The 27,263-nt window shown below is 33.4% G+C and overlaps 1 protein-coding gene across 1 annotated transcript; it reads right to left on the minus strand.

The window, feature by feature from the left end:
* Positions 1-4,036: 4,036 nt before the first annotated feature.
* On the minus strand, positions 4,037-27,263 carry LOC146537492 (transmembrane protein 64). The gene is made up of 3 exons (XM_085187629.1): positions 26,540-27,263; positions 14,997-15,152; positions 4,037-6,421 (listed from the first exon to the last, which is right to left on the minus strand). Exons 1-3 carry the CDS (start codon positions 27,077-27,079, stop codon positions 6,299-6,301), a joined length of 819 nt encoding a protein of 272 aa, XP_085043755.1. The 5' UTR covers positions 27,080-27,263; the 3' UTR covers positions 4,037-6,298.

A 27,263-nucleotide genomic window follows, 5' to 3' on the forward strand; every position in this document is an offset into this window, starting at 1 on the left:
CAAATATTCCGTGTTTGAGTACAACTCCTTAATAATGAATGAAATGACTGAATGAATGATAATTTTATAATGAAAAAGTTACAAATATGAACAGTAGTAAGTACAAGTACTTGCGTGAGCTGTCAAGACACAGTATTGGCATTATAGGTATATTTATTTGTATAGCATACTCAAATGATGAGTGGCCTTCGTACTATAACGTATATTGTAACATCTAGCGACTAATCTATCTGCGATCGCTGATAACGTGTGATAAGAAAAAACCGTAATTCAAGTTAGACACAACCAAATATAGATTAAGGTTGATTGATCGTTAATATATTCTGATATGATCTGATTGTAACTTACGAATCGTAACTAATAGATATTTAAGGGAAATGTGTTTTTTTTTGTAATAACTCGTTGAACATCGATAAAAATATTACATTTAAGTATAGTGTAAAAAAACATACAAAACACCTTTTAGTTTAGCGGTAAAACAACTTTCATGTCCAGTCAGATATTGGTCTTTAGTTTCTCTTAATATGAGAAAATTAAATATAACTGAACGTAGACTGAGATTAGTTAGTAAATAATATAGCTAATTAATCTGCTCCTTATCTTGTACTAAAACAAATAGATAATAAACTTATCAAGTATTTGGGGTACATGAACTACGACCTAATAATATCTAAGTTTTAATAGGAAACCAAAATATTTAAAATTTATTTAACCTGAGTTCAAATATTTCTATGGAAAATTATAATAAAGCTATACTACAGACGCGAATATTTCGGCCAATTGTATCTATAACGACCATAAAGAACGCACTACAAAAATATTTGGACTAACATCAGAGTACATCACTAGCAGTAGCAGACGTCCGAATGATTTTATTAAGCTATAAAAACGCATTTTACGATGATTTCCATTATACCCTGGGATCCGGCCGTTGAATCCTGCATAAACGAGTTTTCTTAATTAAACCTATATTAATGAATAATACATGATTAGTAGAACAGATTACACCTGGGTTGCCTGGAAGAATCCTGCCGCAATCACCTTTAATTTCATTTTTTCGTAACTCGTTTTTGGAGATAATTGCACCAATACGTTTTTTATATGAATCGCACATCATTTGAAAGATAATCGCATAAGGAATTGGAAAATTAAGGGTTGCCAGCTCTCAGTCTGCCGCAAGTCTAGGGTTGCCTGGTTTAAAGATGTCACTAAATGTTAATAATTTGCACTCATGTGTTTTTTTAATGAATTATATATCAAATTAAAGCTTATTTTTTTCTGAACACTATAAAACAGGGTTGCCTGGAAAATTCCTGCCGCAAACTGGGGTTGCCAGCGTTTGAAATATTTTATTCCGGTTCCGTTTGACTATGAGAATAGACGATGAAATGTGCGGTCTGCCCCATGTTTTAAAGTAAAATATTATATAATAGAAGGTCAATCTTAAAATCAATGTTTATTCTAATTGTTCACCTGTTAAATAATGATTTTAATCATATTAAGTACACGCAGAAAACTATTTAAAGATCATGGGGCAGAAGAAATCATCTTTATTTTTAAAGTAAAATAATGAATCTATAATATTGAGTCTTTGCAAAATCTATTTTCTAAATACTAATATTTATTTATTAATTTAAATTACCATTTTGAAACAATTAAATTATCTAGTTAAATAAATGTTTACAAATATTGATCTACTATAAACTATTAATATATATACATATACATCATGTTCCCTTAATATAATGAAGGGTGACCATTATTGCGGATATTTTTTTTATTAATTATATTGAAAAATACATTTCAATGAACTCTCTCTCTTCGTCCTCTACTTGTTTGATTTGACAAGGCTTGCCGCAATTTTTTTTTTCTCACGCAATTTTTAATAATTTGCATAGGAAAGAAATATATATAATAGAATTATAATAAACAAAACTAACTTAGCAAAATAATTCGAAGAAAATCCGACAGTAATGCCGACTAATAAACGCTATTTACGGTTTATGACCAAGAGTCGGCAAATATCAATTAGTTGGCTATTTTTTACTATAGATAAACATTTTGTGGCGCCATACAAAGCAAACCAAATGCAATAACATTATTTTCGAAGATGTATTGTTTCTAAATGCAATAAAAGTGCAGATGGCCAAATGAGTTGTTTTTGAGCATATTACTTAGTTACTTACCTTTCGTTTTGGAGTAAAGACGTTTTTACTTGACAAAAATGAAGATGTGTTTTTTGTGCGGCAGGAGTGAAAATGTGATAGAATTTAACAAGGAATCTCTCCAAAAGTGTAAAATTATGTTATTGTTTCGCCAAAAAATGAATTTTAAATACAGTGACATTTTTTTAAATAGTGACACAATGCACAGTTAACATTTACAGTATTACAAAAAGTTCATTGTTTTAAAACAAAAATATAAAGAAGTATTTTTTAATTATTTTCTAATGCAAAACGTAAGTATACTTTAATATTTATTATTATATAGTTTAATAAAATGTAGACAATTGTGGCCGTGGGAGTTGCCTCAGTTTTGATTATACTAAGTTAGGGACGTTAGTGAGTGATTACGCTTTATTATAATTATAAGAACAATTCTTTCAGACCTAAATACCTTAAAAACTATCAGCATAGACGGAGAAGTTCTTGCTAGCGACATTTTTTAATCTATATTTTTTAATAGTTTTTATTAGTTGAATAGTTTTCATTTACTTTGCAAAAACGTAAATATTCGTACCAAAAAGATGGGCGCCATAGTTTTTTCTACGGATACGGACGGCGTTGTCAAATCAAACAAGCAGAGGGCGAAGAGAGAGAGAGAGATTGTTTATTGAAATGTAATTTTCCACATTTTCTTAATTAATAAAAAAAATATCCGCGATAATTGTCACCTCTCATTATATTAAGGAAACATGTTGTAATTAATACCTTATAGTAGATCGATATTTGTAAACATTTACTTAATTAAATAATTTTGTTGTTTTAAATAACCCTTTTATTTAACTAAATATTATTATTTATAAAATAAATTTTGCGAAGACTCAATATTATGGATTATTATTTTACTTGAAAAATAAGAATGATTTCATCTTTAAATAGTTTTCTACGTGTACTTAATATGATTAAAATCATCATTTAACAGGTGAACAATTAGAATAAACATTGATTTTAAGATTGACCTTCTATTATATAATATTTTACTTTAAAACATGGGGCAGACCGCGCATTTCATCGTCTATTCTCATAGTCAAACGGAACCGGAATAAAATATTTCAAACGCTGGCAACCCCAGTTTGCGGCAGGAATTTTCCAGGCAACCCTGTTTTATAGTGTTCAGAAAAAAATAAGCTTTAATTTGATATATAATTCATTAAAAAAACACATGAGTGCAAATTATTAACATTTAGTGACATCTTTAAACCAGGCAACCCTAGACTTGCGGCAGACTGAGAGCTGGCAACCCTTAATTTTCCAATTCCTTATGCGATTATCTTTCAAATGATGTGCGATTCATATAAAAAACGTATTGGTGCAATTATCTCCAAAAACGAGTTACGAAGAAATGAAATTAAAGGTGATTGCGGCAGGATTCTTCCAGGCAACCCAGGTGTAATCTGTTCTACTAATCATGTATTATTCATTAATATAGGTTTAATTAAGAAAACTCGTTTATGCAGGATTCAACGGCCGGATCCCAGTCTATTAAATGAACAACAAAGAACTATTTTGGATCGCGTCCAATGAATAAAGTCAAATAAAATATTCACCTTGAAAGTTACGACGCGCGTTTGTTTAGTCGAAACTTTTATGTCACAGGACCCAGTTATGAACTTTATATGAATATATTGTGATGTAACCGTTGGAAAGATAGTAGTGGGTTCGTGCATAGATTAAAATAGCCAATAAAAGAAAAATACGTATTAAACGAGTTTTTTAAAATAAATTTATTCATCCTCCATTTTCCCCTTCCGGTATTTTTCTTTTTTATTGTAGATAGACAAGCATTTTTCCGCTATCTCATCTGATGGTAAGTGACGATGCGAACGAAGGTGGAGCATGTTTGCCCAGGTAGTGTGCCTATTCACTCGTTCTTTAAAGAGGGCCAGGTCAAACACACAAAATGTTAAATATTAACATTTCCCGCAGTACACGTACCATTTAACCACCGTAAACGGCATCACATCAGCACCATCACGATAGCAAATTATACACTCGGTAGCGTCTGCTTAAGCCGGTAGAGGGAACCTGGAAACCCTGAACCTCGAGTAGGAATCGAACCCACGACCTATCGATTTTAAAGTAGTACACTCGTGAACATACTTTAAAAAAACTCGTTTTCACAAAATGAAACGACTGAAATGAAAATATGAAAATTTCACACAATTTACAGTGCTCTCATTTCACTTAGAATTAGGACACAGAACCGAATTTATTACAAGCAAGCAACAATTTATACGGGTACATATACCTTGCATGTGTAGTACATTTCTGCTTCAACCGTCAACATCAAAGATTCGAGATATTTTAAGGTCGCCCTGAACAAAGCTCAAAATTTATGTCGCACGAAATATTCTGTTTGCGATAACGCTATGCGTGATGAGATGCTATTGAATCTTATATAACCCACTCTGATGTTACTTACTGTGCTACTGTGACAACACAGAATACTATAATTGAAATGAAATTAAAAATTATATATATTTTTCTTCTTCACGCTTTATCCCGCACACAGCACACAGGGTAGGCAGAGTTAAACTAGTGTTAACACACCTCGTGCTCCATCCTCGTTTCCGCCGTATTCTGGAAACGTTGCGTGTTGAGTTGCGGAACTCAACGCCGCGCTTTGCCTCTACACCAGTGGAGAAATAAAAATATTAAATATTTCATTTCCTCGAGTGGGAATCGAACCCCCAACCTGTCATGTTCACACGCTTGTTCGAGTGTGCAACGATTGGATTGGACTGGATTTTAATTATATGAATTTCCGACACAAGTTTTAAAATTTAAATGTAAATTGTAAAAAATGTTACTAAGCGTCTGCTTAAGCTCTAAAAAACTTTAGTGCATAATTAATTATAATTTATGCAGAATAATTTAAGATCAAGTATGTCAACAACGTCATCAGCGGATACTTAAAAAAAAAAGTACTTTTTACAAAGTGCAATACGTCGCATCGCATTCTTCAGAAGAAGATGATTTTGCGATCTGAAGAAGAATCTTCAGATCGCAAAATTGCATCTTTCTTTCTTCTTCAGATCGCAAAATTGCATCTATTACGAAAAATATTTATTAATCCTTGTCACAAATAACTAGTGTTTTGGTCACGTTACCGTCATATATGTTTATATCTTGCTTATAATATAAAAAAAGAGCAAGTAAATTGTTTTTACGGAAAAGATTGCTTGTTAAAAGCTTTAAGTTTTTATTATTTATTTATTATTATTATTTGATTTATATAATTGAATTATGATTTCCCCTTTCAACACGTTATCAGCGAAAATAAAAAGTTTGTAATACAACATACCGACAAAATCTGTCAGAATGGTAAGTGAATTTGTATTAAAACAATAGATTACTAAAAATATGCATATCACTTTTACTAGACACCTATATTAAACTACAAAATATTAAAAAAATATATTTATTATTGTTTGTCTTCGCATGGGTTTAAATATTATATTACGAAAATAACAAATTTCTAGCGGTAATTTACTAATTAACGTAAAAACGTCACAAGCAATACTCGTCATTCTGACAGATTTCTCGTATTTATACTTATAAGGTAAAAATTTCCATTTCTAATCCATTCGACTATAACTTCTACGAACGTAACGTTAATATCACAGGATTGTGGACCTTTTATCTTTAAAGTTAGGTCTCACAGTGGCCAGCACATTGGTGCTATGCCATTAGTGTTGCCAGATGTCAGGATCTCCACTGTTATTTTCATTGGATAATACGGATTGTTTATTTACATTTAACTAATATGTTTTAAAATGACAACACTAGTGGCTTATATTTGCAACTTCATATAGATGCGTCACATAAACTGTACAATTGTGAACCTCTTCGGACTTACCGTAAACGTTAGGTCTTTGCACTTTTACCACATCCGAGTCGACACCGAGTGTGCACATCATGTCGGAAACCGTGATGCTTAAAGGGTTGCCAGTTTACACAACGTCGAGAGGTACAGGCAATCCTTATACATAAGTCTCACATTGTCGAGTGCAGCACCCGGAGGGCATTCCCTAGCTGTCGCTGCCGCTATCGGCCTCTGACGTGCGGGCCGTGGGCTAGCTCGACGAGCTGCTGGTCGACAATGTGTCGCGGCCTAACTCCGCCGCCATTATCGCGATAGTTAACTCCTTGCGTGCTTTCTGCACTACCCACACCATTAGCGTAATGCCGATGAGTATCTGAAAATTATAATTGAAAATTGTTAGCGTGTGACGAATTAAATATATTTTAAAATAATTACACAATTATATAGTTGACATATAAAAGAATAATGTTAAACATAAAGTAAAAAGCGTTTATACCGCAAATACACGAGATGTCCGTGAGAAAAAAACATACATTTTTTTCTAATCTAGATAATACTAACGTGTAAAACATTTCCGTGCTGATTTGGATAACCATCTGACATAATAGATTGACTCATCAAGTGTTGCCATACAAATAATTTTGGAAAAAAATTCTACATAATGTTAATAACACTGCTTCAGATAAAAAAAGAATGATATCAGAAAACGGACGAGGTGGTTTAAATCCTGCTAACATTTTCATACGTTTTCTAAACAACATATTTAAAAAAAAACGTACAAATAAAAGGTTTTTCTTTAGGTATAGTTCCACCCTAGATTAGGTTATCAAGAACGTTATGAAGAAGTCCCGTAACAACTCGTCTATGGGCGTTTTAGATAAAGTATTAATGCAATATGAACGATATACATAGAACCTACAAATAAGTAAAGTAAATATTAAATACTATTTAGACTATAAATACATACTGTATTTAAACAACTGATAACAACGCTGTGGAAAATCATATGACAGTTTAAACAGGAATTGTATCAATCTCTGTGTTATTTGTATTAGCAGATGTAGGTACTTGTCTGATTACGTATGCGCAATGGACATTGCTCTTATGGATGCAAATTCACTAAATAAATAATTGCAAATGATATTTTAATACTAGCGGCCCGCCCGCGGCTTCGTCTGCATGAACTACGTTATTATTAATTTCTATCTCCATGAGTACCTACGTCCTATAAGTGACGTCCATGCAAAATTTGAGACTCCTAGCATTTGTAGTAACGAAGTTTCATACAAACTTTCAATCCCAAAAACAATCCCTTAGAAGTCGAATATTGCAAATTCCCGTCTTAACGAGCACCTACGTCCTATAAATAACTCCTATGCAAAATTTGAGATTCCTAGCACATGTAGTTTCTGAGATTTCGTGATGAGTGAATAACCTTTCGATTTTATATATATAGATCACAGGCTTAAAAATGAAAATTGTAATACTTCTCAGCTTCAAGCTGTATCCTGCATATAGCGAGAGGTAGACGGAGGAATGCCCCCACTTCCTGTTGAATGGCATCATTTCGTGTTGGGTCGCGGAACTCAACGACACAAAAAATATAAAATTATTTTATTGACAATAAAACAAATATAACGATGAATCTCAATACACAAAATATCTTTTTAAAATCATTGAAACAAATCTTCGTCAGTCACCGTCTAATCTTTGCACAGATAATAAAAAAAACTATACGTCATTAATAGACTAATAAAATGAAGAGGTACCTTGTTATTACAAGCGCAATAATTATTATTTCTTATCGGTTAATACTCAGTTGTAAGATAAAATATAGAAATAGTTATTAAAGGTTTCTCCGTATGTTACCACGTTTACGATTTTTTCGCGTGTGGAAAATAAGGAGGCTAGAGGCATAAAATTACTACACGAATATACACTTAGGCTTTGATTAATTTTTATTATTCTGCGGAATCATTAATTTTAAGGTGATAGCATTATAAGTACTTTGGGCTAAAGTTTAATCCAACATATAGGAGGACAGGCGGAGAAAATCTAAACCATTCTCCGTATTCCATTTAAATTGGAGATATTGCTTACGAAGCGGCGGAACTAAACACCGCGTCTTGAAGAATATTAAAATAATTTACTCTAGTAAGGATTAAAACTACAACTGTCGCGTTTAGAGTCACGTGTTCCACTGTGCCATGATGGTCTCATACTTAATAAGTAAATATTGACTAGGTCACATGGCATTGGAGGAAAATACAAGTAAAAATGCTATACCTAGGTAGGTACATTCCATTGAAGAAAATTATTGTACCTACTACAATAAGAATAGTGATTGTATCTTTATAAAAAATACTTAATATAAAATGGTTTACGAAGTAAATTTGAAAAAATTGAAGCATTTCTCTATCTATATAAATGCTACTTTTCTCAACAAAAAAAAAGAAACCTTTTTTTCCGCTAAATATATAGCTTATATGTATTAAGATAACAAAGACGACCATGAAAATATAACTGTAAAAATTATCTGTATATTGCAAAATCGTGTATAAAAATGTCATATTAGGCACGTTATCTTCATGTAAAACGTCTCATCGGTTAAGTAGTTTCAGCGGCCTTCAAATGAGAGAACAATGGGTATTAAAACAGCTAATAATATTATCGATAAAGTACAAAAGTCTGTTATTGCTTATGAAGGAATTTAGAATTTACTCTTCGCTCTGGTAACAAGATAAAACGCGGCGTTGAGATCCACAACCCAATAGGCGCGTCTATCTCCATCTCAAAGGCCGGCAACGCACCTGTAGCTCCTCTGGTGCTGCACGGGGTCGTGGGCGGCGGTGATCATCATCAGGTGACCCGAACGCTCGTTTGCCTTGTCCTTTTTCCATAAAAAAAAATAGGCCCCGCTCGAAAATTGGCCGAAAAATGGGGTACGGGGGTGTCTTAACACTAAAAACTCTTAAACATGTTTTTTAATATTTGATAAGCAAGCTTCCTTTCTGCATTTTTATTTTAAGATCTCTTTCTACTAATACGAAAAAAAAAACGTAGCCATTAAATTTAAAATATATCTCGCTTAATAATAATATAAAGGCAAAGAAGTAAAACCAGTACAACTAGTTTGCCATTCGTTACACATACTCGTGTATAGGTACAGGGTCTTAGTTATGTAAACAATAATTCTTATCAGACGAACGCTTTTATGTTCATTCTCCTTTTACTTAATTACCTTACTAATGTACACTGTACAATATCTTATATACTATAGTGGCGGCAGGCGGCTTCGCCTGAGTCTGCTGCATGCCTCCAGAATTCGGCAGAAAGTGAGGATGGACGGAGTATATTAACACTAGGTTCCCTCTGCCTACCTTGCTGTGTGCAGGATAGAGTGTGAAGCTGATTTTTTTTTATATAACAAATATAATAAAATGATTAAAAATTCTAAATGCATTACGTATATAATTAATTGTAGAATTGGACTTTCCCGGGTTAAACCTACAAAATTTGTTATAAAATCAAATTTATGAATCACTTTGTTATTAAATTTTTATAATTTTTCCTATATTGGGGCAAGAGGTATATTGTTAGGACACTTCCTTCTCCACTTTCCAAACAATATTCGAGATATTGCGTGCTGAGATGCGGAATTTAACGCTGCCTTGCCTTCTAACTAAAACGATAAAAAGAACTAATTCCTCCGAGTGGGACTCCAACCCATAACCGTCGCGTTTACAACCACACGCTGAGCCACTGCGCCACGATGAACTCTTATTGTATTTGAAAATATTTATATACGTTATTTATTAAACAACATATTCACCTTTAAAAAAAGAGCTAGAGACAAAAGAGCACATAGAACAATGAAACGAAATCGGTGTCAATGTCTCGAGCTCTCGATACGAGGTGACACTTCAGCGAGCTAACGAGCGTTGATAGAATATTATATACTATACATAATATCATAAACTACTGGGTTAGATATTATAAAAATTATTTTAAAAACATGTATAAAATTGCTTCTCAGCTTTTGCTTATTTCCAGAGAGAGGAAAGGCAAAATAATCATTCCCTCGAGAGGGAATCCACCCACAACCGATGCATTTACAGTCAGGCACTTTACTGCAGCGCTACGATGGCCTCTGTTAATAAAAGTAAAAAAAAAAAAATCTTTACCAATATGGTAGGAATATGAAAGTTTGTTTGGTCGTTTGATACAAAAAGAAAAAAAATGTTAACCCTAGAAGGAAGTGAGAAAGTATACATATAACTTGTATCCTTTCAATTATGACGTCTACTGAAAGTCCAGCAGATATGCTCTTTACCCAAGAAGTGTAAATTCAAATTCAGCCGGATAGCTAAATTAATAAAATAATTAGTTAATTATTATATATAAGAATAATATCTATATACCTAATATTATTTTAAGAGAAAAACCACCATCTATTTATTCAGTTGTTCATACGAGTAGCTACTCTATGTACCAAATGTAGCACATGTTTTTTTTAAATATAATTATAATGACAATTAAATTGTATAAATGGAGAAACTGTTAAGTATCTTAACAAAATTACGATGCATATTCCTTTAACACGACATCCCGCATATAACAGAGTAGGCAAAGGAAACATGGGCCCTCCGACCGTTCCCACGCACGCAATTGTGGAAATGAAATTTGTGTAGCTCGTAAAAGCGGGATTCAGCGGAGTGAAAGCGAAGCGAAGTGAAAATTATTTAATCCCTCTGCCTCTGTGAAGCTGCAAAAAAAAATATTTTCCTGATGGGACATCATCCAGTCAACCCGGTCTCATATTCACTTGACGGCGTCGTCAATTGACAAATTGAAATGCCAATTGACATCCTGCCATGGTACAAACGGAGCTAGGTCTTCTTCAACACACTACCTACCTACTACTTCAGTGCATACTACTTGTAAGTGCTAAAATACTTACGCTTACAATATCTAGAACCGATTGGGAACTAAAAAAAGACTTTCTCATATATTCACCAACGTTAGTTAAGCTTTTAATATTTATGGCTTAACACCTCTACTAATATTATTAAGTCGGCAACAATTGACTATTGGCTCGAATTAAATAAATTTTATTGTGATGGATAGTCCATATCGAGGAAGACTGTATTAAGTAGCTTATAAGTAAAAAAACTGTACTGGAAGAAATGCGAATTAAAAGTCAAAGTTGAAAATCTTTGGATATAATAACAATGAAAACAAAGTACAGAAAATTTAATATATTCGGAGCTTAAAACTGGTTTTTTAAATGTTTTTCGAACAGAATATGAAATCAAAGCACTAATTAGTAAAGCTCAGAAAGTTTAAAGTGCACTTCAACCACTTAAAAAAATAAATAAACTTTTCTCCACAATACAAACGTACTCGAAGCCTCTATCAGAAAGAAACCAAAATACTTATTTTCCATACAATATGTTTAACAATTTCAGGTTTAATCAAATTATGTGCACAATTATGGTGAGGCCATCGTGGAACAGTGGCACAAAATATGACAAATGACGACAGTTGAAGGTTCAATTCCTCTTCGTGACAACAAATTATTTTGCATTTATCTGTCGTCACAAAAAGCTTAAAATGTGGAAAGTGGGGAACGGAGTGTCATGACACTATTCTGACACTGTCTGTATACAAAAATTATGCATATCGTTACTACATTTTCGTTTATCCTCCACTCATTTCTCATAAAGTTTTATGATCCTAGACCTAGACATATCGGATTGGGGTCTAGCTCATCTGATCTGGTCTAACCAGAGCGGCCACATACCTTCATTATTATTAAAGAAAATATTTTTTATATATCAGTTGACAGCATGATAGGAGCTCATTCTTGTAGTAGATCGTAAAGATTACTATATCTTCTTTTAAGCGTTAAAGATAAAATTGTAAGTAGATAAAGGTTTTAACAGTTAACAACCTTATCAGATTTTTTCATTATTTTTCCAGAGAATTATAATGTCGTTAGCTTTCTTTAAAATTTTGTAATTTGAGAAAAAAATTGTCGTCGTCTAACTAAATTAAGAACAACTTTTTTAAAATACAAAACCTACACCGAGCGGGCATCGAACTCACAGTCATCTCATATATTTAGGCAAGAATATTCCACTGTGCCCGTACTGTGTATAATTATTATTTATAAAAACAATTATTATACTTAGTTTGTATATAAATTAACTATTTGACGTCACATTGATCCTTGGAATTATATTATGTATGCGGCTCTTACTATAGTTTGTATTGTTTAATTTTTCCTCTAAGCGATATAGGCGATAATAACTCAGAGAAAAAGTTAAAATAAACTACTGTTTTAATAGTTTTGTAGAGTTGATTTAATATTGCAAGAGACGTAGCTTCGTTGGACCAGGAAACGTAAAATTTTGTTCTCCTGCTACCGTAAGAACTTCACTTAAGGAACAACCCCTGTGCTCCTCGAGGAACTCACACGCCAAATTTTAGCGTTCTACGTCGCGTAGTTCCGGCTGTGACTTCTTTTATTCCGTTAGTAATAAAGGTTTAGATTTTTTCTCTTACTTTATTCTCGAGGGTGGTGTAAATGCAAATGCGATGGTTATGGGTTCAATTTCCACTCAGGGGAAATCATTATTTTCATTACACACCTCTGGTAGACATTGGACCGGCGTTGAGTACCACCACTTTAACATGCAATCGAAAACGAAGTATTTTGGATTCTACCCCGCTAGGTATATGCGAAACAAGGGCTAAAAAATAATTACTGATTAGATCTCCTTTTTTAAGCATTTAAAGTATATTAAAGGGAATTGAACCTACGACCTCTAATCTACAAGCAACAATTACACCAACCGTTATAAAAAAAACAACATTAAAACAATTATACGTCACAAGCATGCATAAATGTACATAAAGGAACAACAAAAAATAATACTGAAGAAAATAACACGAAAGAAAATAACAAAACGTTAGAAAAATATTTAAAAAACACGTCTAAAAGATTTCCCTCTTCACTTTGAATGGAGGCGAGGCTCTCACCGAGGTGTATGGAAACGTGACCGAGCCTGACGTTTTCTTAAGATCTTGGATAAAAGGTGGCAAGCTATAAATAGACTCATATAATCGCGTTTTAATGAAATACCTTTTCACGTTAAATTGAGGGCTATAAATTATAGTAGGTATGTACATTTGTGTATACATATACCTTGACTGTAAGGTTTGTAGGTTCGATTCCCAGATATGGTAAAGATCACATTTCTCCGATCGTTGATCTGATAACATTATTATTTTAAAAACAATATTCATACATTAAAAGTTTCCGCCTTTAAATTGTCAGTTCTTTACACTTTTTAGCTATTTAATATAGCACTTAAAAATCGAATTGCTGACCTTGTTCATACTATACAATGCAAATAGCATACACATATTTACAAACCGAACCTACATGGTGTAATTTCAGTTTAATATTTATTATTACATTTATGAATCCACATCTTAAATAGTCATAAAGAATCTTCACAGTTGACAGTATAAAGACCTCGGGGTCAACGAATTTGTTCCGTACAAAAACATTCAATACAAGTTTAATGATAAAAAAAAAGTCTTCAGTGATTTTCATACATTCTTGTGACAAAATTGTATAAAAATAATTAGAGAAGAAAGGCCATTGTTGCAGGCGTAGCAGCAAAGCGATGGTTGTGGGTTCGATCCCCACTTGGGGTAATAAATTGTTTTCTTTTCCTTACTGCGTTGAGTTGCGCCATTCAACACGGATTATCTCTAAAATCTCTGAATATCTTGCTATATACGAGAAAATAAAAAAGCGTGGAGATGAAAAAATAGATAGTATATATAAGTATGATGTTATTGTGGCGCAGTTGGAGCGCCATCACGGCGCCGTTGATGCGCCATAGTGACATAATTTGGATACCAATAAAAAAACAGGATGATTTCAATTGAATTTGATTATATTCAAATACTACTATTTATATTTAAGATTTTCAAGTTGTCTCCAAACGAGCGGAAAGTCCTCCATTTTCAGATCGCTTGGAGATCTATTGCTAAATTTCCTCTGTCTTAAAGACGCGGAAGAAACGTCCAAAAATAAAATCATTAAAGAACTCGAGGCCGTCGTGACCCAGTGGCACAAGCATGTGACTCTTAACGCGAGAGTTGTAGATTCGAACCCACTCTGGGGATTGAATTATGTAACATTTTCATTTCCTTGATCTTGTTTTAGTAACAAGTCTAAGCACGCTGTTCAGTTCCGCTACTTAACAATCACAATACCTTCAGAATTTGACGGAAAGTGGAGAACGGAGTGTTTTAATACTAGGTTAACTCTGCCTACTGCTATACGCGGGACACTGCGAGAAGTAATAAATAGACTTATATATCACGTATTTAATTAATTAATAGAATTAGACAATTAACACTAATTGTTCACATTCGACAGAATAGCAATTTTCATCAGGTGTCATATGTGTTTCATTTAATTAGTGTCTATTGACCTGTCTCTAACCTCGGATCGGTTTCGTGGGAAAAATAGATCCTATAATATTTATACAATAAAAATTTGCTTAATGCTTTTTTAATTTACTTAATTTTTTAGCTTACCGCTGTATCCCGAAAACCTAATTTAAGACACAGATATGTATGAATGTTAATATTAATTGGGAAATCATATAAAATATATTCTGGTTTAACCATTAAAGATCTCCACGATACCTTTACCCATTTATGCCTTACGTTACCTATTTAGATACTTTCACCTATTTAAATTTTTAATATTAAAAATCTACTATACACAACATGGGAAATGGAGTATCTTAACACTATATTCTCCCTGCTTACCACGCTATGTACAGGATACAGCGTCAAGCTGATTAGATTAGATAATAAACAGAAAAAACGTAATAAAACTGAAAAAAAAAAACAAATACCTGAAAAGCGAACACCACGTAACCGGTCAAGTGGGGCTCGTGCAGGACGTCGTGCATTGATCGCAGCGTGGAGCCGAGGTACACGTTGATAACTTGAGCGGGCAACAGACCCAGCAGCGTCGCCAGGTGGTACCCACACCCTCGCACGTCGCTCACCTGTGGGAAAAGTTTAGGGAATTTTGAGATATCTTCACATCTAGACTACTCTACTAATGTTATAAGCCTGAACTGTTTGTTGGGTTGAATGCGCTAATCTTATGAACAATTGATTGGGAGTGAGAAATTAATTTTATGTTGGGTTTGGTCCATTCATCGAGGAATGCATGATAGTCTACATTACTCTCAAAGGAACTCGGGCACTTATAATGTATCATACATAATGCTTAGAAATTTCTATTTTACCACAGGAGCAAATAGGCAGGTAAATATTAGTATTTACTATAAATCTACAAAGTAACACTTGTAAATGCAACTTCATTCTTTTTCTGCATAGCAGAGAGGTAGAGGGAACCTAATGTAACACAGCCTGTTCGCCAGATTCCGCCCAATTTTCGTTCACTTTATTTCCAAGTAAAAAAATAATTTCCATTCGTTTCACGTTCTTTTATATTTTCCAGACATAAATTATGAAAAACTTGTTATAAAAACAAAACAACCTACAATTATTACGGTCCACATAACCTCCATTAACTGGCTCATAATTAAAATAATCGTCACAATGAAACATCACGCGAAGAATTTGCATTTTAAATACATATACATATAAACACAAGCTGTATAAACGTTGAAAATAGTGCTTGAACACGGAAAACTCATAAATATTACTAAAATAACCTAACATAGGAAAGCGGTGGCAATTACTTGCTTATGTTACCTTATTTTTTTTTATTTTCAGCTTCACGCTGTATCCCGCATATAGCAAGGTAAGTAAAGGGAACCTAGATTTAAGACACTAAGTTCCTCAATTTTTGTCGATTTTTTGAGACATTGGGTGTCTAGTGGCGGAAGTCAGCGCTGCGCTTTATCTTGGTTGTCAGAGCGAAGAAATAATAAATTATAATTCATATCTCCGAGTGGGAATCCAATCCACAGCCTTCGCGTTCACAGTCACAACCTTATGCCATCGGACCATGACGGCCTCAGAACCCTTCCTTCCTTCATAGACCTTCTAACAAAATTGTATGACGAATCACGCTACTCCTACCTACCTAAGACAATTAAACTGTTAAAACGTCAATCTCATCGTTCGTTTCAAGGAACAATGAAAGTCGTGTCGACAATGTCGAATTTCATTTCCTGTTGGCATGGCATAAACCACCGCATGGTAACAACCTCGTGAGTTATATTTAACTTTAATTATAAATTACTTAAAATAAAAAATAATAAAAATTATTAATATTATTGAAAAACTCAATTTTACAAGGGTAAGGTAGAACGATCTGAGTGTTATTATAAAATTGCACTTCAAGACTTGCTAAATTTCTCTCACTCTCTCTCTGTGTTGACTAAAAGAAATCTCTGTTAGGAATAAGTTCACCTTTGCCAATAATATTCTGGACTATATATCAATCAATCTTTAAGTGTTAAAGGGACTATATATCAATCAATCTTTCTGTAAGTGCAATAAAGAGTAGACATATGAAAGTAAAGTTCTCAACTATACTAATTTCAAATAATACTAAAAATATTCTTCATTATTCTTACTTGTCTTTATTCGTCAAGGCCACGAAGCGAGGTATCGCGGCGGTTGTGGGTTCGATCCCCACTTGAGGAAGTGAAATATTTATTTACGTTTATATTTCCATTTTTTCGCTCAGGTGTCGAGGCAAAGCGCGGTGTTGAGTTCTGCCACCCAACACGCAATGCCTCCAGAATTCGGCAGAAAGTGTGGAACGGAGTGTCTTAACACAAGGTTCCCTCTGTGTACCCTGCTGTTTGCGGGATACAGCGTGAAGCTGATTTAATTTGATTTTTTTTCTTTATTCTTTAACTCTTATTATTGTATAATTAATTCACTGCAACAGCTTACAAACGAATGGAATTTCACTCTTAACAAATGAGTTATTCTGTTAATTAGACGTTTAGTTAAGGAATCCATGGAACGAATTAATGGTTATTATTAGAGAATAATTTATACTTACAACAACATACCTATTACATATTTATAAAAAGAAATGGTAAGTGTCCGGCTGTACACGCGATGAGTGCAAGGGTTCCGCCATTGAACACACAGAGTGCTGGCTGGTACATGAAATGGAACAAGAGCACGAGAGTGGGGAAGATGGTTCGCTCGTGCCTTTCCTTTGATCTCCTGTCCGCCTTGTGTCAATTTTTTGACGTTTAAGTCAGTAATTCATCGAGTAAATAATAGTGGATAACTGAATAAATCGAGAGTGTGGATAGCTAGCATTCCTACAGCTCATACTTGCCAAGACTCGTGCCGCGTCTCTCGGAGGCGCCTCGCGAGATTTGGGATGGAGCTTTAAATGGGGGAAATCCCGCAAAGAAAACCTAGTGTGAATACATTCAGTTCCCCACTTTCTGCAATATTTTCGAGATGTGATGTGTTGAGTGGCGGAACTTAACGCCGCGCTTGACCTTGTTATCAGAGGGAAGAAATGAAAATATTAAATAATTCATTCCCCCGAGTGGGAATTGAACCTACAATCGTCACGTTTAGTGGCACGCTGTGAAGGTACGTTTGGACAAAGTGTTGTCAATTTAACCGGAGGTCGCAACTTCTATTCACGCGTGAGGTTCTCTCAGTTATGCATTACACAACACAAGAGAGACGTTCGACCCTGAACTGGTTAGGAATATTTAACTATTCTATAATTAAAATGTTTCAGTAATTTGTTATTGGCATACTATTAATATTAGAATAATAATAATTTCTTACATGTTTCTAAACATTTTTTGTAATACGACATTACGATTTTTATAAACATTTGACAATGTTTTAATTCTTAGTTAGTATAGATTCTATAAGTACCTACTATAATCAGGACATTTCAAAAATCGATCTGAAGACAGTCTCTAGGAGTCTAGATAAATGGTACGGATATCTTCTTTGCTTAGTAACAGTATATCTAAAGATATAGTATAGTATCTCATGTTTAACCTTGAGATAAGTTAGGCTTTTTGTAGTAGGTAACAGAAACACAAGACTTCTAATTACTATATATAATAATATGGCAAATGGCTGTTGTATTTTAGAATATTAAACAATATATTTTACTATGACAATGGGGGCTAGATTTTAAATAAAATTTAAATATTTTTCATTTTCGTTCGGGGAGTAAAAATTAAGATTTAGTGTTATGACACTTCGTCCTTCGCATTTCGGCCTGAAATTTGTTGGTGAGTGGAACTTAACGCCGCGCTTTGTCGCCTTTACTATACATCAAATCAACTTTTTTTATGTTTATATATACATATTACGTTTATATATAACATTCTCGACAATTCGACTCAAACATAATATTTTTTTTTCATGAAATATGTTAATAACGTGATGTAAAAAGTTAAAAATATTCAATCTCGCAAATATTTTATTAGTAAACTGAGATGAAGCTGAAAATATTTTCCAATACCGAACGGACAGTGTTTACATAAAAATATTACAGTACAGTCATCTTCGAAGAATTTAATTTTAAATCTGCTTGTAAACATGTATGTATATTTTTAGTATTCCTTAGCAGATTCTGTCTGTGGGTTTTAATATTAATTAATGAAGTTTACCATGATTGGGGTATTTAAATGTAAAAACAAAATATTAACGTTTGAAAGTGTAAAATTATTGAGAAAAATTGCATCTTAAACCGTCGTGGCGCAGCGGTTAAATACAAACGCGACAGCTATTAATTCGATTCCCCTCAGGGTTGTAGATTATTTTAATTTTTCTTCGCTCTGGTAACAAGACAAAGCGCAACAGAGTGTTCCACTCTACAAGAGTGTCTCAAAACTAAGTTCTCTTAGTCTTCCCTGCAATATGAGCTAAAAAATCTTAAATAGTAAGTCATCATGAGTTCTACTACAAAGAACATGTCCATAGGCCCTACCTCTCTGAATCACTTTACAATCGTCAATTAAATTTTACAAACACAATAAAGATAACAAGAGTATTATATGTGAAATCAAGAAATACCTTTATCTTATCTGGATATTAATTTTGTAAGAACGTAGATACTATATTAAATCAGTCATCGTTAAATTTCAAAATAATTTAGCCTAACCTAATAAAAAAGTGGTGATAATACCTATTGCTCTAAATTTGATTCCCACTCTTCGCTCCCGTTACTATGTGCGTGATACACCGTGAAATTAAAAAAAAAATATTTTTTATTATTTTAACTTAGCACTACATACAACCGTGGTCCGTACCTTTTTAGACGACAGATATTCTGATACTGAAAGTAAGGCTTAGCACTAGACATAATTATCTCTAGGTATTTCCTAAGAGAATTTAGATTGCCTTTTTCTACATAATTATCTGAATGCTATAATATAAATCTCTCTATTTACCGTTTACAGTATTTTGATACATTTGCAATCTGATGTCTGTATTAAAAAAAGTTAATCATTACACTCGAAACCACGCAAATGTTATTATAAATACGCAGTAAAAAATAATACATAAAAATATATTTAAAATCTTTAGAATTTCGATATACAAGTCCTAATCATAAGAACAAGTGGGGAACAGAGTGCCTTAACACTGTGTTCCCTCTGCGTACCCTGCTGTGTGCGGGATACAGCGTGAAGCCGATTTTGAACGAGAAGCTGCAGCCATAAGCTAGTGAGATATAACAATCGATGTAGTGAATAAGGTTAATGTCGTATGCACTTGCCAAGTAAGCTGATTATCTCTGCGCAGTACGATGCCATTGTTCTTGGCTATCACTAATATGGAGCAATGCGTTGAATTGCGTAAGGTATTTATTTTAATCTTTTTTTCTATATAGCATGGTAGGCAGAGGGAACCTAATATTAAGTTCCCTCCAGTTCCAGTGGCGGAATTGAACGCCAAGTTGATATATAAAATAATTCGTTCTCCCGATTGCTAAACGAACCCCCAATCATCGTATTTGTAAGCAAACACTGTCGCACTGCGCTGCGATAGCCTCAAGCTTATTTTTATATTTCTCTTTGTATTCATTGCAATTTATATGTCAAGTGGAGAAATCGTAAAAAATATTCCTAGTAGTAGTAAAGATAATACGAACGCAATGGCTAGGGATTCGAATGTCTGAACAGAGTAGGTGGAAATTACTTCTTTAAATGTCACGTTATAAAAAAAATCCACCTTCCACACAATAGGTATAGCAAAATGTATATAATAAATAAAAACGATAAGTGTTATAAAATTAGTGAAGGGAAAAGAAAGGGAAAAAAAGGGAAATTACGAAAGTTTCCGATTAGATTCCTATAAGTCTAAGATTCTAAAACAGAGAAAATTAAATAACAGAGAAATAGATAACTAATTTATGTAAATATACCTCGCCTGATCATTTCAATAATATAGCGTCAAGTGATTTTTTTGATTATTTTTTTTTTCACTTTCACGCCTTTTCACGCAAAGCAGTGTAGGGAAAGAGAAACATAAATGTTAAGACATTCTGTTTGACATTCTTTATTGAAAATAATTAGTTCCATCGTATGGGGATAGAACCCACAAATATCGCTTTTTCAATCAGATACTGTTCCACTGCGCCATAATAGACTTGAGGTTTGTTATATTAATTTCTTAAATATATATATATATATATGCTTTACAATAAGTTTTCACCAAGCTCACTTGAAGCGAATACAAAACGTAGAAGATTGAGTAATAAGGAGACAGAACGTCTGGCGCCACAGTCCTATGCTTATCCAAATAAAATCTACCATTAAACAGTACTAAGCTGCGATGAAACTAAATTAATATAATACTTATTTGATATAATGAAATATAATTATTAAATATCCTCTGGTGTCGAGGCAAAGCGCGGCGTTTAGTTTCACCACTAATAAGCAATGTCTCCAGAATGCGGCAGAAGGGGGGAAAGGGGTGTCTTAACATTAGATTCCTTGTATATGCGCGACAAATGGACGAATAACTCAATATCACGCCAACCTATTTCGATGATTTTATGGGGAAAGATACACTTCGAGGGTAGTTTGATGGGAGTTTGGTTAGGTAATGATTATTTATGAGATCTGGTGAAAGTTGTTATTTTTTATTTAAAAATTATAATTGTTTCATATAACAGCCATAGATATTGTAAACTATTATCTACTATTTCTATTTATTAAACTTAAAATAACTAAGTGGCTCTGCTAGAGTTACACGGTACACCCCACTCGTGACAATCGATAATCTACAAATAGATTTGTTAGAATCATCTTTAATAGCACGCTTATAAGATGCTAAAAATATAACGTAAACTAAAATAGATTATTATCAATAACAAAAACAACGAATATTAATAACGTGTTATTCGAATAACCAATAAAAACAATAGTTATTTATTTTAATTTTAATTATGTATGTGTTACATATATTTTACATAATATGTAACGTACCTACATTATCCTAGTTTATTTTTTTAATCTTACAGGTACGGCGTACGGCGGTACGGGTACGGCGGCGGTTTTTATCTTCCCGCACGTAGCAAGATAGGCAGAGGGAACCTGGGAACCTAGTTTTAAGACACTCCGTTCCCATTAAGAAACGCATCTGAACGCAGCGTGACTCGAGCCCGCGGCTCTTGTAAACAGTGCTCTAGTTTTCAAGAGATCTTTTCCAAAAGGTACTTGTTTCTTTAAGTTTACAAAAAGAAACATTTTACTTTTATCTTTCTAATTACTTTCATGTTTTCTATTACTTTATAATAAGTAAGTGGGTTCTTAATGATCAATCAAAGTGTCGTCTTTATAACGCATCTAGTGGAAACGTATTTATCGGATTTGTGTAGAGTGTAGATTCAAGGAATTTTTATGACTTAATAACAGTTTTCACCATTTTAAATTTAAAAAAATATACTTCATCAGTACACCTCAAAATGCAGAAAAACATAATAAATAGAATTATGTACTTATAAAGAAATTTTTGCACCGGAATGTTAAGTCGTCTTTTGTCGTTTGTATTTTTCCCCAATGGGGTTTGAAGTGACAACCATCATCATTCAGTCGGTCATTTTATATTTTTATGATTTAAAATAAATTTCATAACGGCTGTTATTTATACAATTTTAATATAGCATTGTTCTTTATTTAGTTACCTTACCTACTAACATGTTCTTGTCGAATCCCCCCGATATCGCTTATGCGGATAGAATATGTAACGTTCTTGTTTACTTGCTAACCCGCATATAGCAGTGCAGCAGAAAAAGTAAATAGAATTTAATGTCAAGACACACCATTCCCTGCCATCCATTATTGAGTTGCGTAACTCAACGCCGCAGTGTGTTTTTACCAAAGCGAAAATAATTCATTCCCCTGGTAGAGGATCGAAGCCACGACCATTGCGATTACATACTAGCGATGTACCATCGTACACCACAATGGCCTCATTACACCTATATGTTGACAAAGTATATAATAGAGTACAATTATATATCTGTTATAAGGAGCCAAGTCGTGATGCAACTCGAAGGGCTAGTCTGGTGAGATCCAGCTTAGATCCGATTTTCACCTGTCACAACATACTACGTAGGTACTCTTGGTACAAAGAGATTTCAATTGTTTATTCAAGTATAAACTAGTATTACTAGTGCTTTAATTTAAAAACTAAGCTGCCCTAGATTCGTTAAGTGGCATATGTAATTTTCTATAAAAAAATACTATAAATTTTGGCTATCCAATACAAGGGTCGAATATAGAGACGACAATACTGGAAGAATAAAAGTGGGAAACGGAGTGTTTTAACACTAGGTTCCCTCTGCCTACCCTGCTGTGTGCAGGATACAGTGATAAATTGATTTTATTTAGAAATTGTTTGCAAACCTTCTCTATATTATTAGAGAAATCAAGCGACAGCCTGTTATACATACGAGTATATTTCATCTAAACACACAGTCGGGAAGCCTATGAAAATCGTATTTAGCAGTTGAAGCCTTGGTGGGTCACTAGTAAAAGTGTAAAAATAAAACGTAAACATACGTGACGTCAGCCACTGAAGTAATAATAAAAAAACATGTGTAAACAACATAGCTAACGGAGTATATTGAGAGGCGTAATTTTGAAACTAATCTATATTAATAATTGCTTAATGTATATTAGCATATACGATTATATATAATCAAAAAATATATATATATGTATTATTTTTTTTCTTTTTTTAGCGTCACGCCGTATCCCGCGTACAGGGTAGGCGGTGGGAACTTAGTGTCAATACACTTTGTTGCCCACTTTTCGGGGTGCACGATAGGAGCCTTCACGTGGCGCACCCTGGAAGCAGCTAGGTCCGGTAACGCAGGGCCTAGGCTGACTGATCCTGTCCCCACAATGAATTGGAATGTTCCAAAAGCCAGTAACTGCCCTTCTCAGGGCCAAACAAGTGACCACGCCGATTGTGACGAATCTAACCTTAACCCTTATCTGATGGAGACAACAGATGCCGCAGTCGACGTGGATAAATACTGGCAAAACATGATATGAATGCTCCATTCATTGACACGAAGAAGAAGAAGCCCACTTTTCGATTAATTTTCGAAATATTCCGTGTTGAGGGGATTAACTTAATTTTGTTACTAGTGTAAGGAAATGAGAATAATTAATTTCCTCGATATGATTGGGTCAATATTTTCTGTGTGTATTGTAAGTGGCGTACTATTTTCTCTTTTTTCCATCACATTCTCTGCTCTCTTTGCCTCGTATATAATATTATAAAAAATCATCTTCATATTTCATACCTCTCACCTTCACTGAACACTTTGTAAACCTATGAGAAAGTTAAAATTATTTTAATATGTAAAACATTTCTTTAAGTGAGAATCGAACCTGCAACCATCTAGTCTGCAAAACCAATGCGGCACAATAGCGTCCTTGGCTGGTGACTCTTAGATGTACATTTGACCTCATCTAATTAAACACAAGCATTATCTCCTAAGTGGCTATAAAACAATTTTAACGTCACACTGCGCTCCTCACGTCTTATCAACGTGTCTTAGTGTCATATACGATTTCATGTAGGTTGATAAAAATGGAGAACGAAGTGATTCTCTCTCTCACATTATAATCAAGATAATAATTATGGGCTGAGGGAACCAAGTGTTAAGACACTCAGATCCTCACGCTCTGCCAAATTGTCGAAATACTACATGTTGAGTAGCGGTTATCAAGGCCCCGTATATCTTGTTACTAGTTAGAAATTGGAATTAATTCCCTCAAGTGGGAATCGAATCTACAACCGTTGTGTTTATAGTCTACACACATATTATTAAATTAATGTTTATTTTTAATTTTATCCAAGTAAAAATGTTATATCATATTTTAAAAGCCAGTATAAAGATTTCAATAAACTTTGTTTAAAATGATACCGCCGTTTTAATCGGCGCAATAGTTTCTGTGGATTCAGACATCGTTGCATTTAAAAAGTAGTTGACTCTTCACGTTGAGTTCTTGCCAAGTTAATCTTTTTCAGTAAAAAAAAATACTTTACGTGTACGAGTTAGCTGAAATTTTATATTAGATTAAAATATTTTCGTTTCAATAATAAAAAATATACTACAGTTACAAAATTGACTAACAATGTTAAACTAATGACAAGATACTCATTGCCCGAATAAGACATTTTCATACGCCACTTTCCGCCGAATTCTTGATGCGTAACTCAACGCCGCGTTTTGCCTCGTTATGAGAGCTACAAAATGAATATATTAAATAGCTCGTTCCCCCGAGTGGGATCGAATCCACACATTTTGAGCAGCTTGGCTACGACGGCCTTATGTTTTTTGTATTTAAAAAAATAATAATAATGGAAATAAAAAATTAATGCTTATCATCGCGCTTAATAATTTTAATTGCTCGCATCAAAAAGGCGCTTTCGTGACAAAAAATATATCAGTTCGAGCATGCGATAATATTGTTTGCTTATAATTTTTTTTTAACCAAAGTAGACAAAGATAACTTAGTGTTGAGACTTTGGTTTCCCACTTTTTCTTGCTTGCATGTAAAATGGCTGTACTTTCTTATTGCTTTGGTTTAGAAGTTTGATTTTTTTAAAAGTTTTAAGGAACAGTAGACTTGAGTATTTGATATAAATTTCAGCTTGATACCTCCACTAGTTCCTGAGAAAGGGGTCTTGTCAGACGGACAAACATACAAAGTGATCCTATAAGGGTTCCATTTATTTTCGAGGTATGGAACCCTAAATAGACACACAAATAAAGATTAACTTAATTTATGTTTTTACTTCTAACCTTTTCCTTGGTCTTATACTGAATAATTAAGTAGTATTACGTCCAACCATAATTTCACCTTGAAATGTGTGTAAATTATTAAGAAAGCTTAACATGGTGTTTTCAGTGACCTTTTAGTAAGTGAAGGGTTACTTGTTTCATGGAATAAGTAATGAGTTACAGGCTTTTTATGACCAATTTACTATTCTTGTAATTTACTTGGGGAGCCAAGTAGTTACAAAAAGCATTTGAAGCATTTATATATATGTATGTAAATTTAGAAATATATAGACAGATATATATCTCAATATGTTCAGATATAAGACCATTATGGTGAAATGGAATGGCATCTGGCTGTAAATGTAATGATTGCAGGTTCAATCCTCAGTTGTGAGATGAATTAGTTACATTTCAAAGTTGCAGTTGATGCAACACAGCGATGAGTTCTGCTACCCAACATGCAATGTCTTAAAAATTGAGCAAGAAATGGGCAGCAGGGTTGCTTAACTCTATGTTCTGAGTGTCTATCGTGTTAATAATTTTGCTATAAATTAATTTTTAACTGCATACAAATTTAGTACTTTAATTACAATATCATTACTGTGGGTTTTTTGTATGTTACTACTTTAATTATTACTCTTCTAGACTTGAAAATAGAATAAGGTGTTATACTATATGCATTAAAAAGAATCATGTCATTATTTATAACATTGTCACAATTTATTCTATTCTCTATTATTCATATGTATTTTCAGACATTTATTTAAAAAACTTAATACTGCACTATATTTTTTATTAAATGAAAGTAACAACAACATAAATTTCATATCTTATATTATGACTAAATTCTATTTAATGGCTCTTCACATTAGGATTCCAGTACTATTAACATTGTATTAGTGGTTATAGAATTGAATAAAGACATTTATGTAAAAAGTCCAAATTATTACACTACTTGTTAGGTCATTTAAAAAGGTTTATTTACAGATTACACCATTATTGTAGTCATGGAGAATATATTAGATATTTTGTGAATTAATGTAGCTTTAATATGTAAGGTATCATAACTGGTAAGTTTCTTTATTATCTACTACAATCAAAGGTAGCGTTTAGTTAAGTTTGGTTTATCTTAATAGACATAATTTGTATTATTCAACTTACTGCAAATATTGTGTTTTGAAGTCCAAATGGAATCGGCGTTAATCTTGCAAAAAACACGATTTTAAACGCCTGAGGTCCAGAGATCACTTTAAGGAGGGCTCTCGCTGTATCATTTTTAAGAAGCCGGTCAAGAGGCAAGTATCCTCTCAGCATTTTCAATGTAAAGTGCGCTACTGCCACGCCAAAATTTGCACTCACAACTACAGTACCCAAACCTTTTAAAATGCCGAACAAATAACCACTCGTTATTATTAACACTAGGTACCCAATAGTCACTGGGAAACTCACGATTAAAAATAATCCCATAAATAATAAAAATATTATTTTCGGATCTTGCGCGTCGACCCAGAATAATATAGTCTTTAGGTATTCTTTAAAGAAATATAACACTAACACTAAACACGTTAGTAATAATATTGAAATAGCAATATTAAATAAATAACTGTATGTCGTCCTGTTGTTTATTTTAGCCCATAAACTTTTCTTCCTCGTTACCGCCGTCGGATCGGCTTGACCGTCTTCAACGTCCACTATTTCCATATTTTTATTTTACTGACAAGGTAAGCTCGAGTTATTTGACGGTGCACCGAATATATGCAAATAGAATAGACTATCATTCGCCATGGCCTACTTTCCGCTACTGTTTATTTCGACACGGGATAAAAATCAAGATTGAGCGCTTGTGACGATCGTAACGATTGTGACATGACATTCGGTATTGCCA

Source organism: Heliconius melpomene, chromosome 7, assembly GCF_056956725.1.
Source record: "Heliconius melpomene rosina isolate 202511_hmr_F chromosome 7, ASM5695672v1, whole genome shotgun sequence".
Classification (NCBI taxonomy): domain Eukaryota; kingdom Metazoa; phylum Arthropoda; class Insecta; order Lepidoptera; family Nymphalidae; genus Heliconius; species Heliconius melpomene.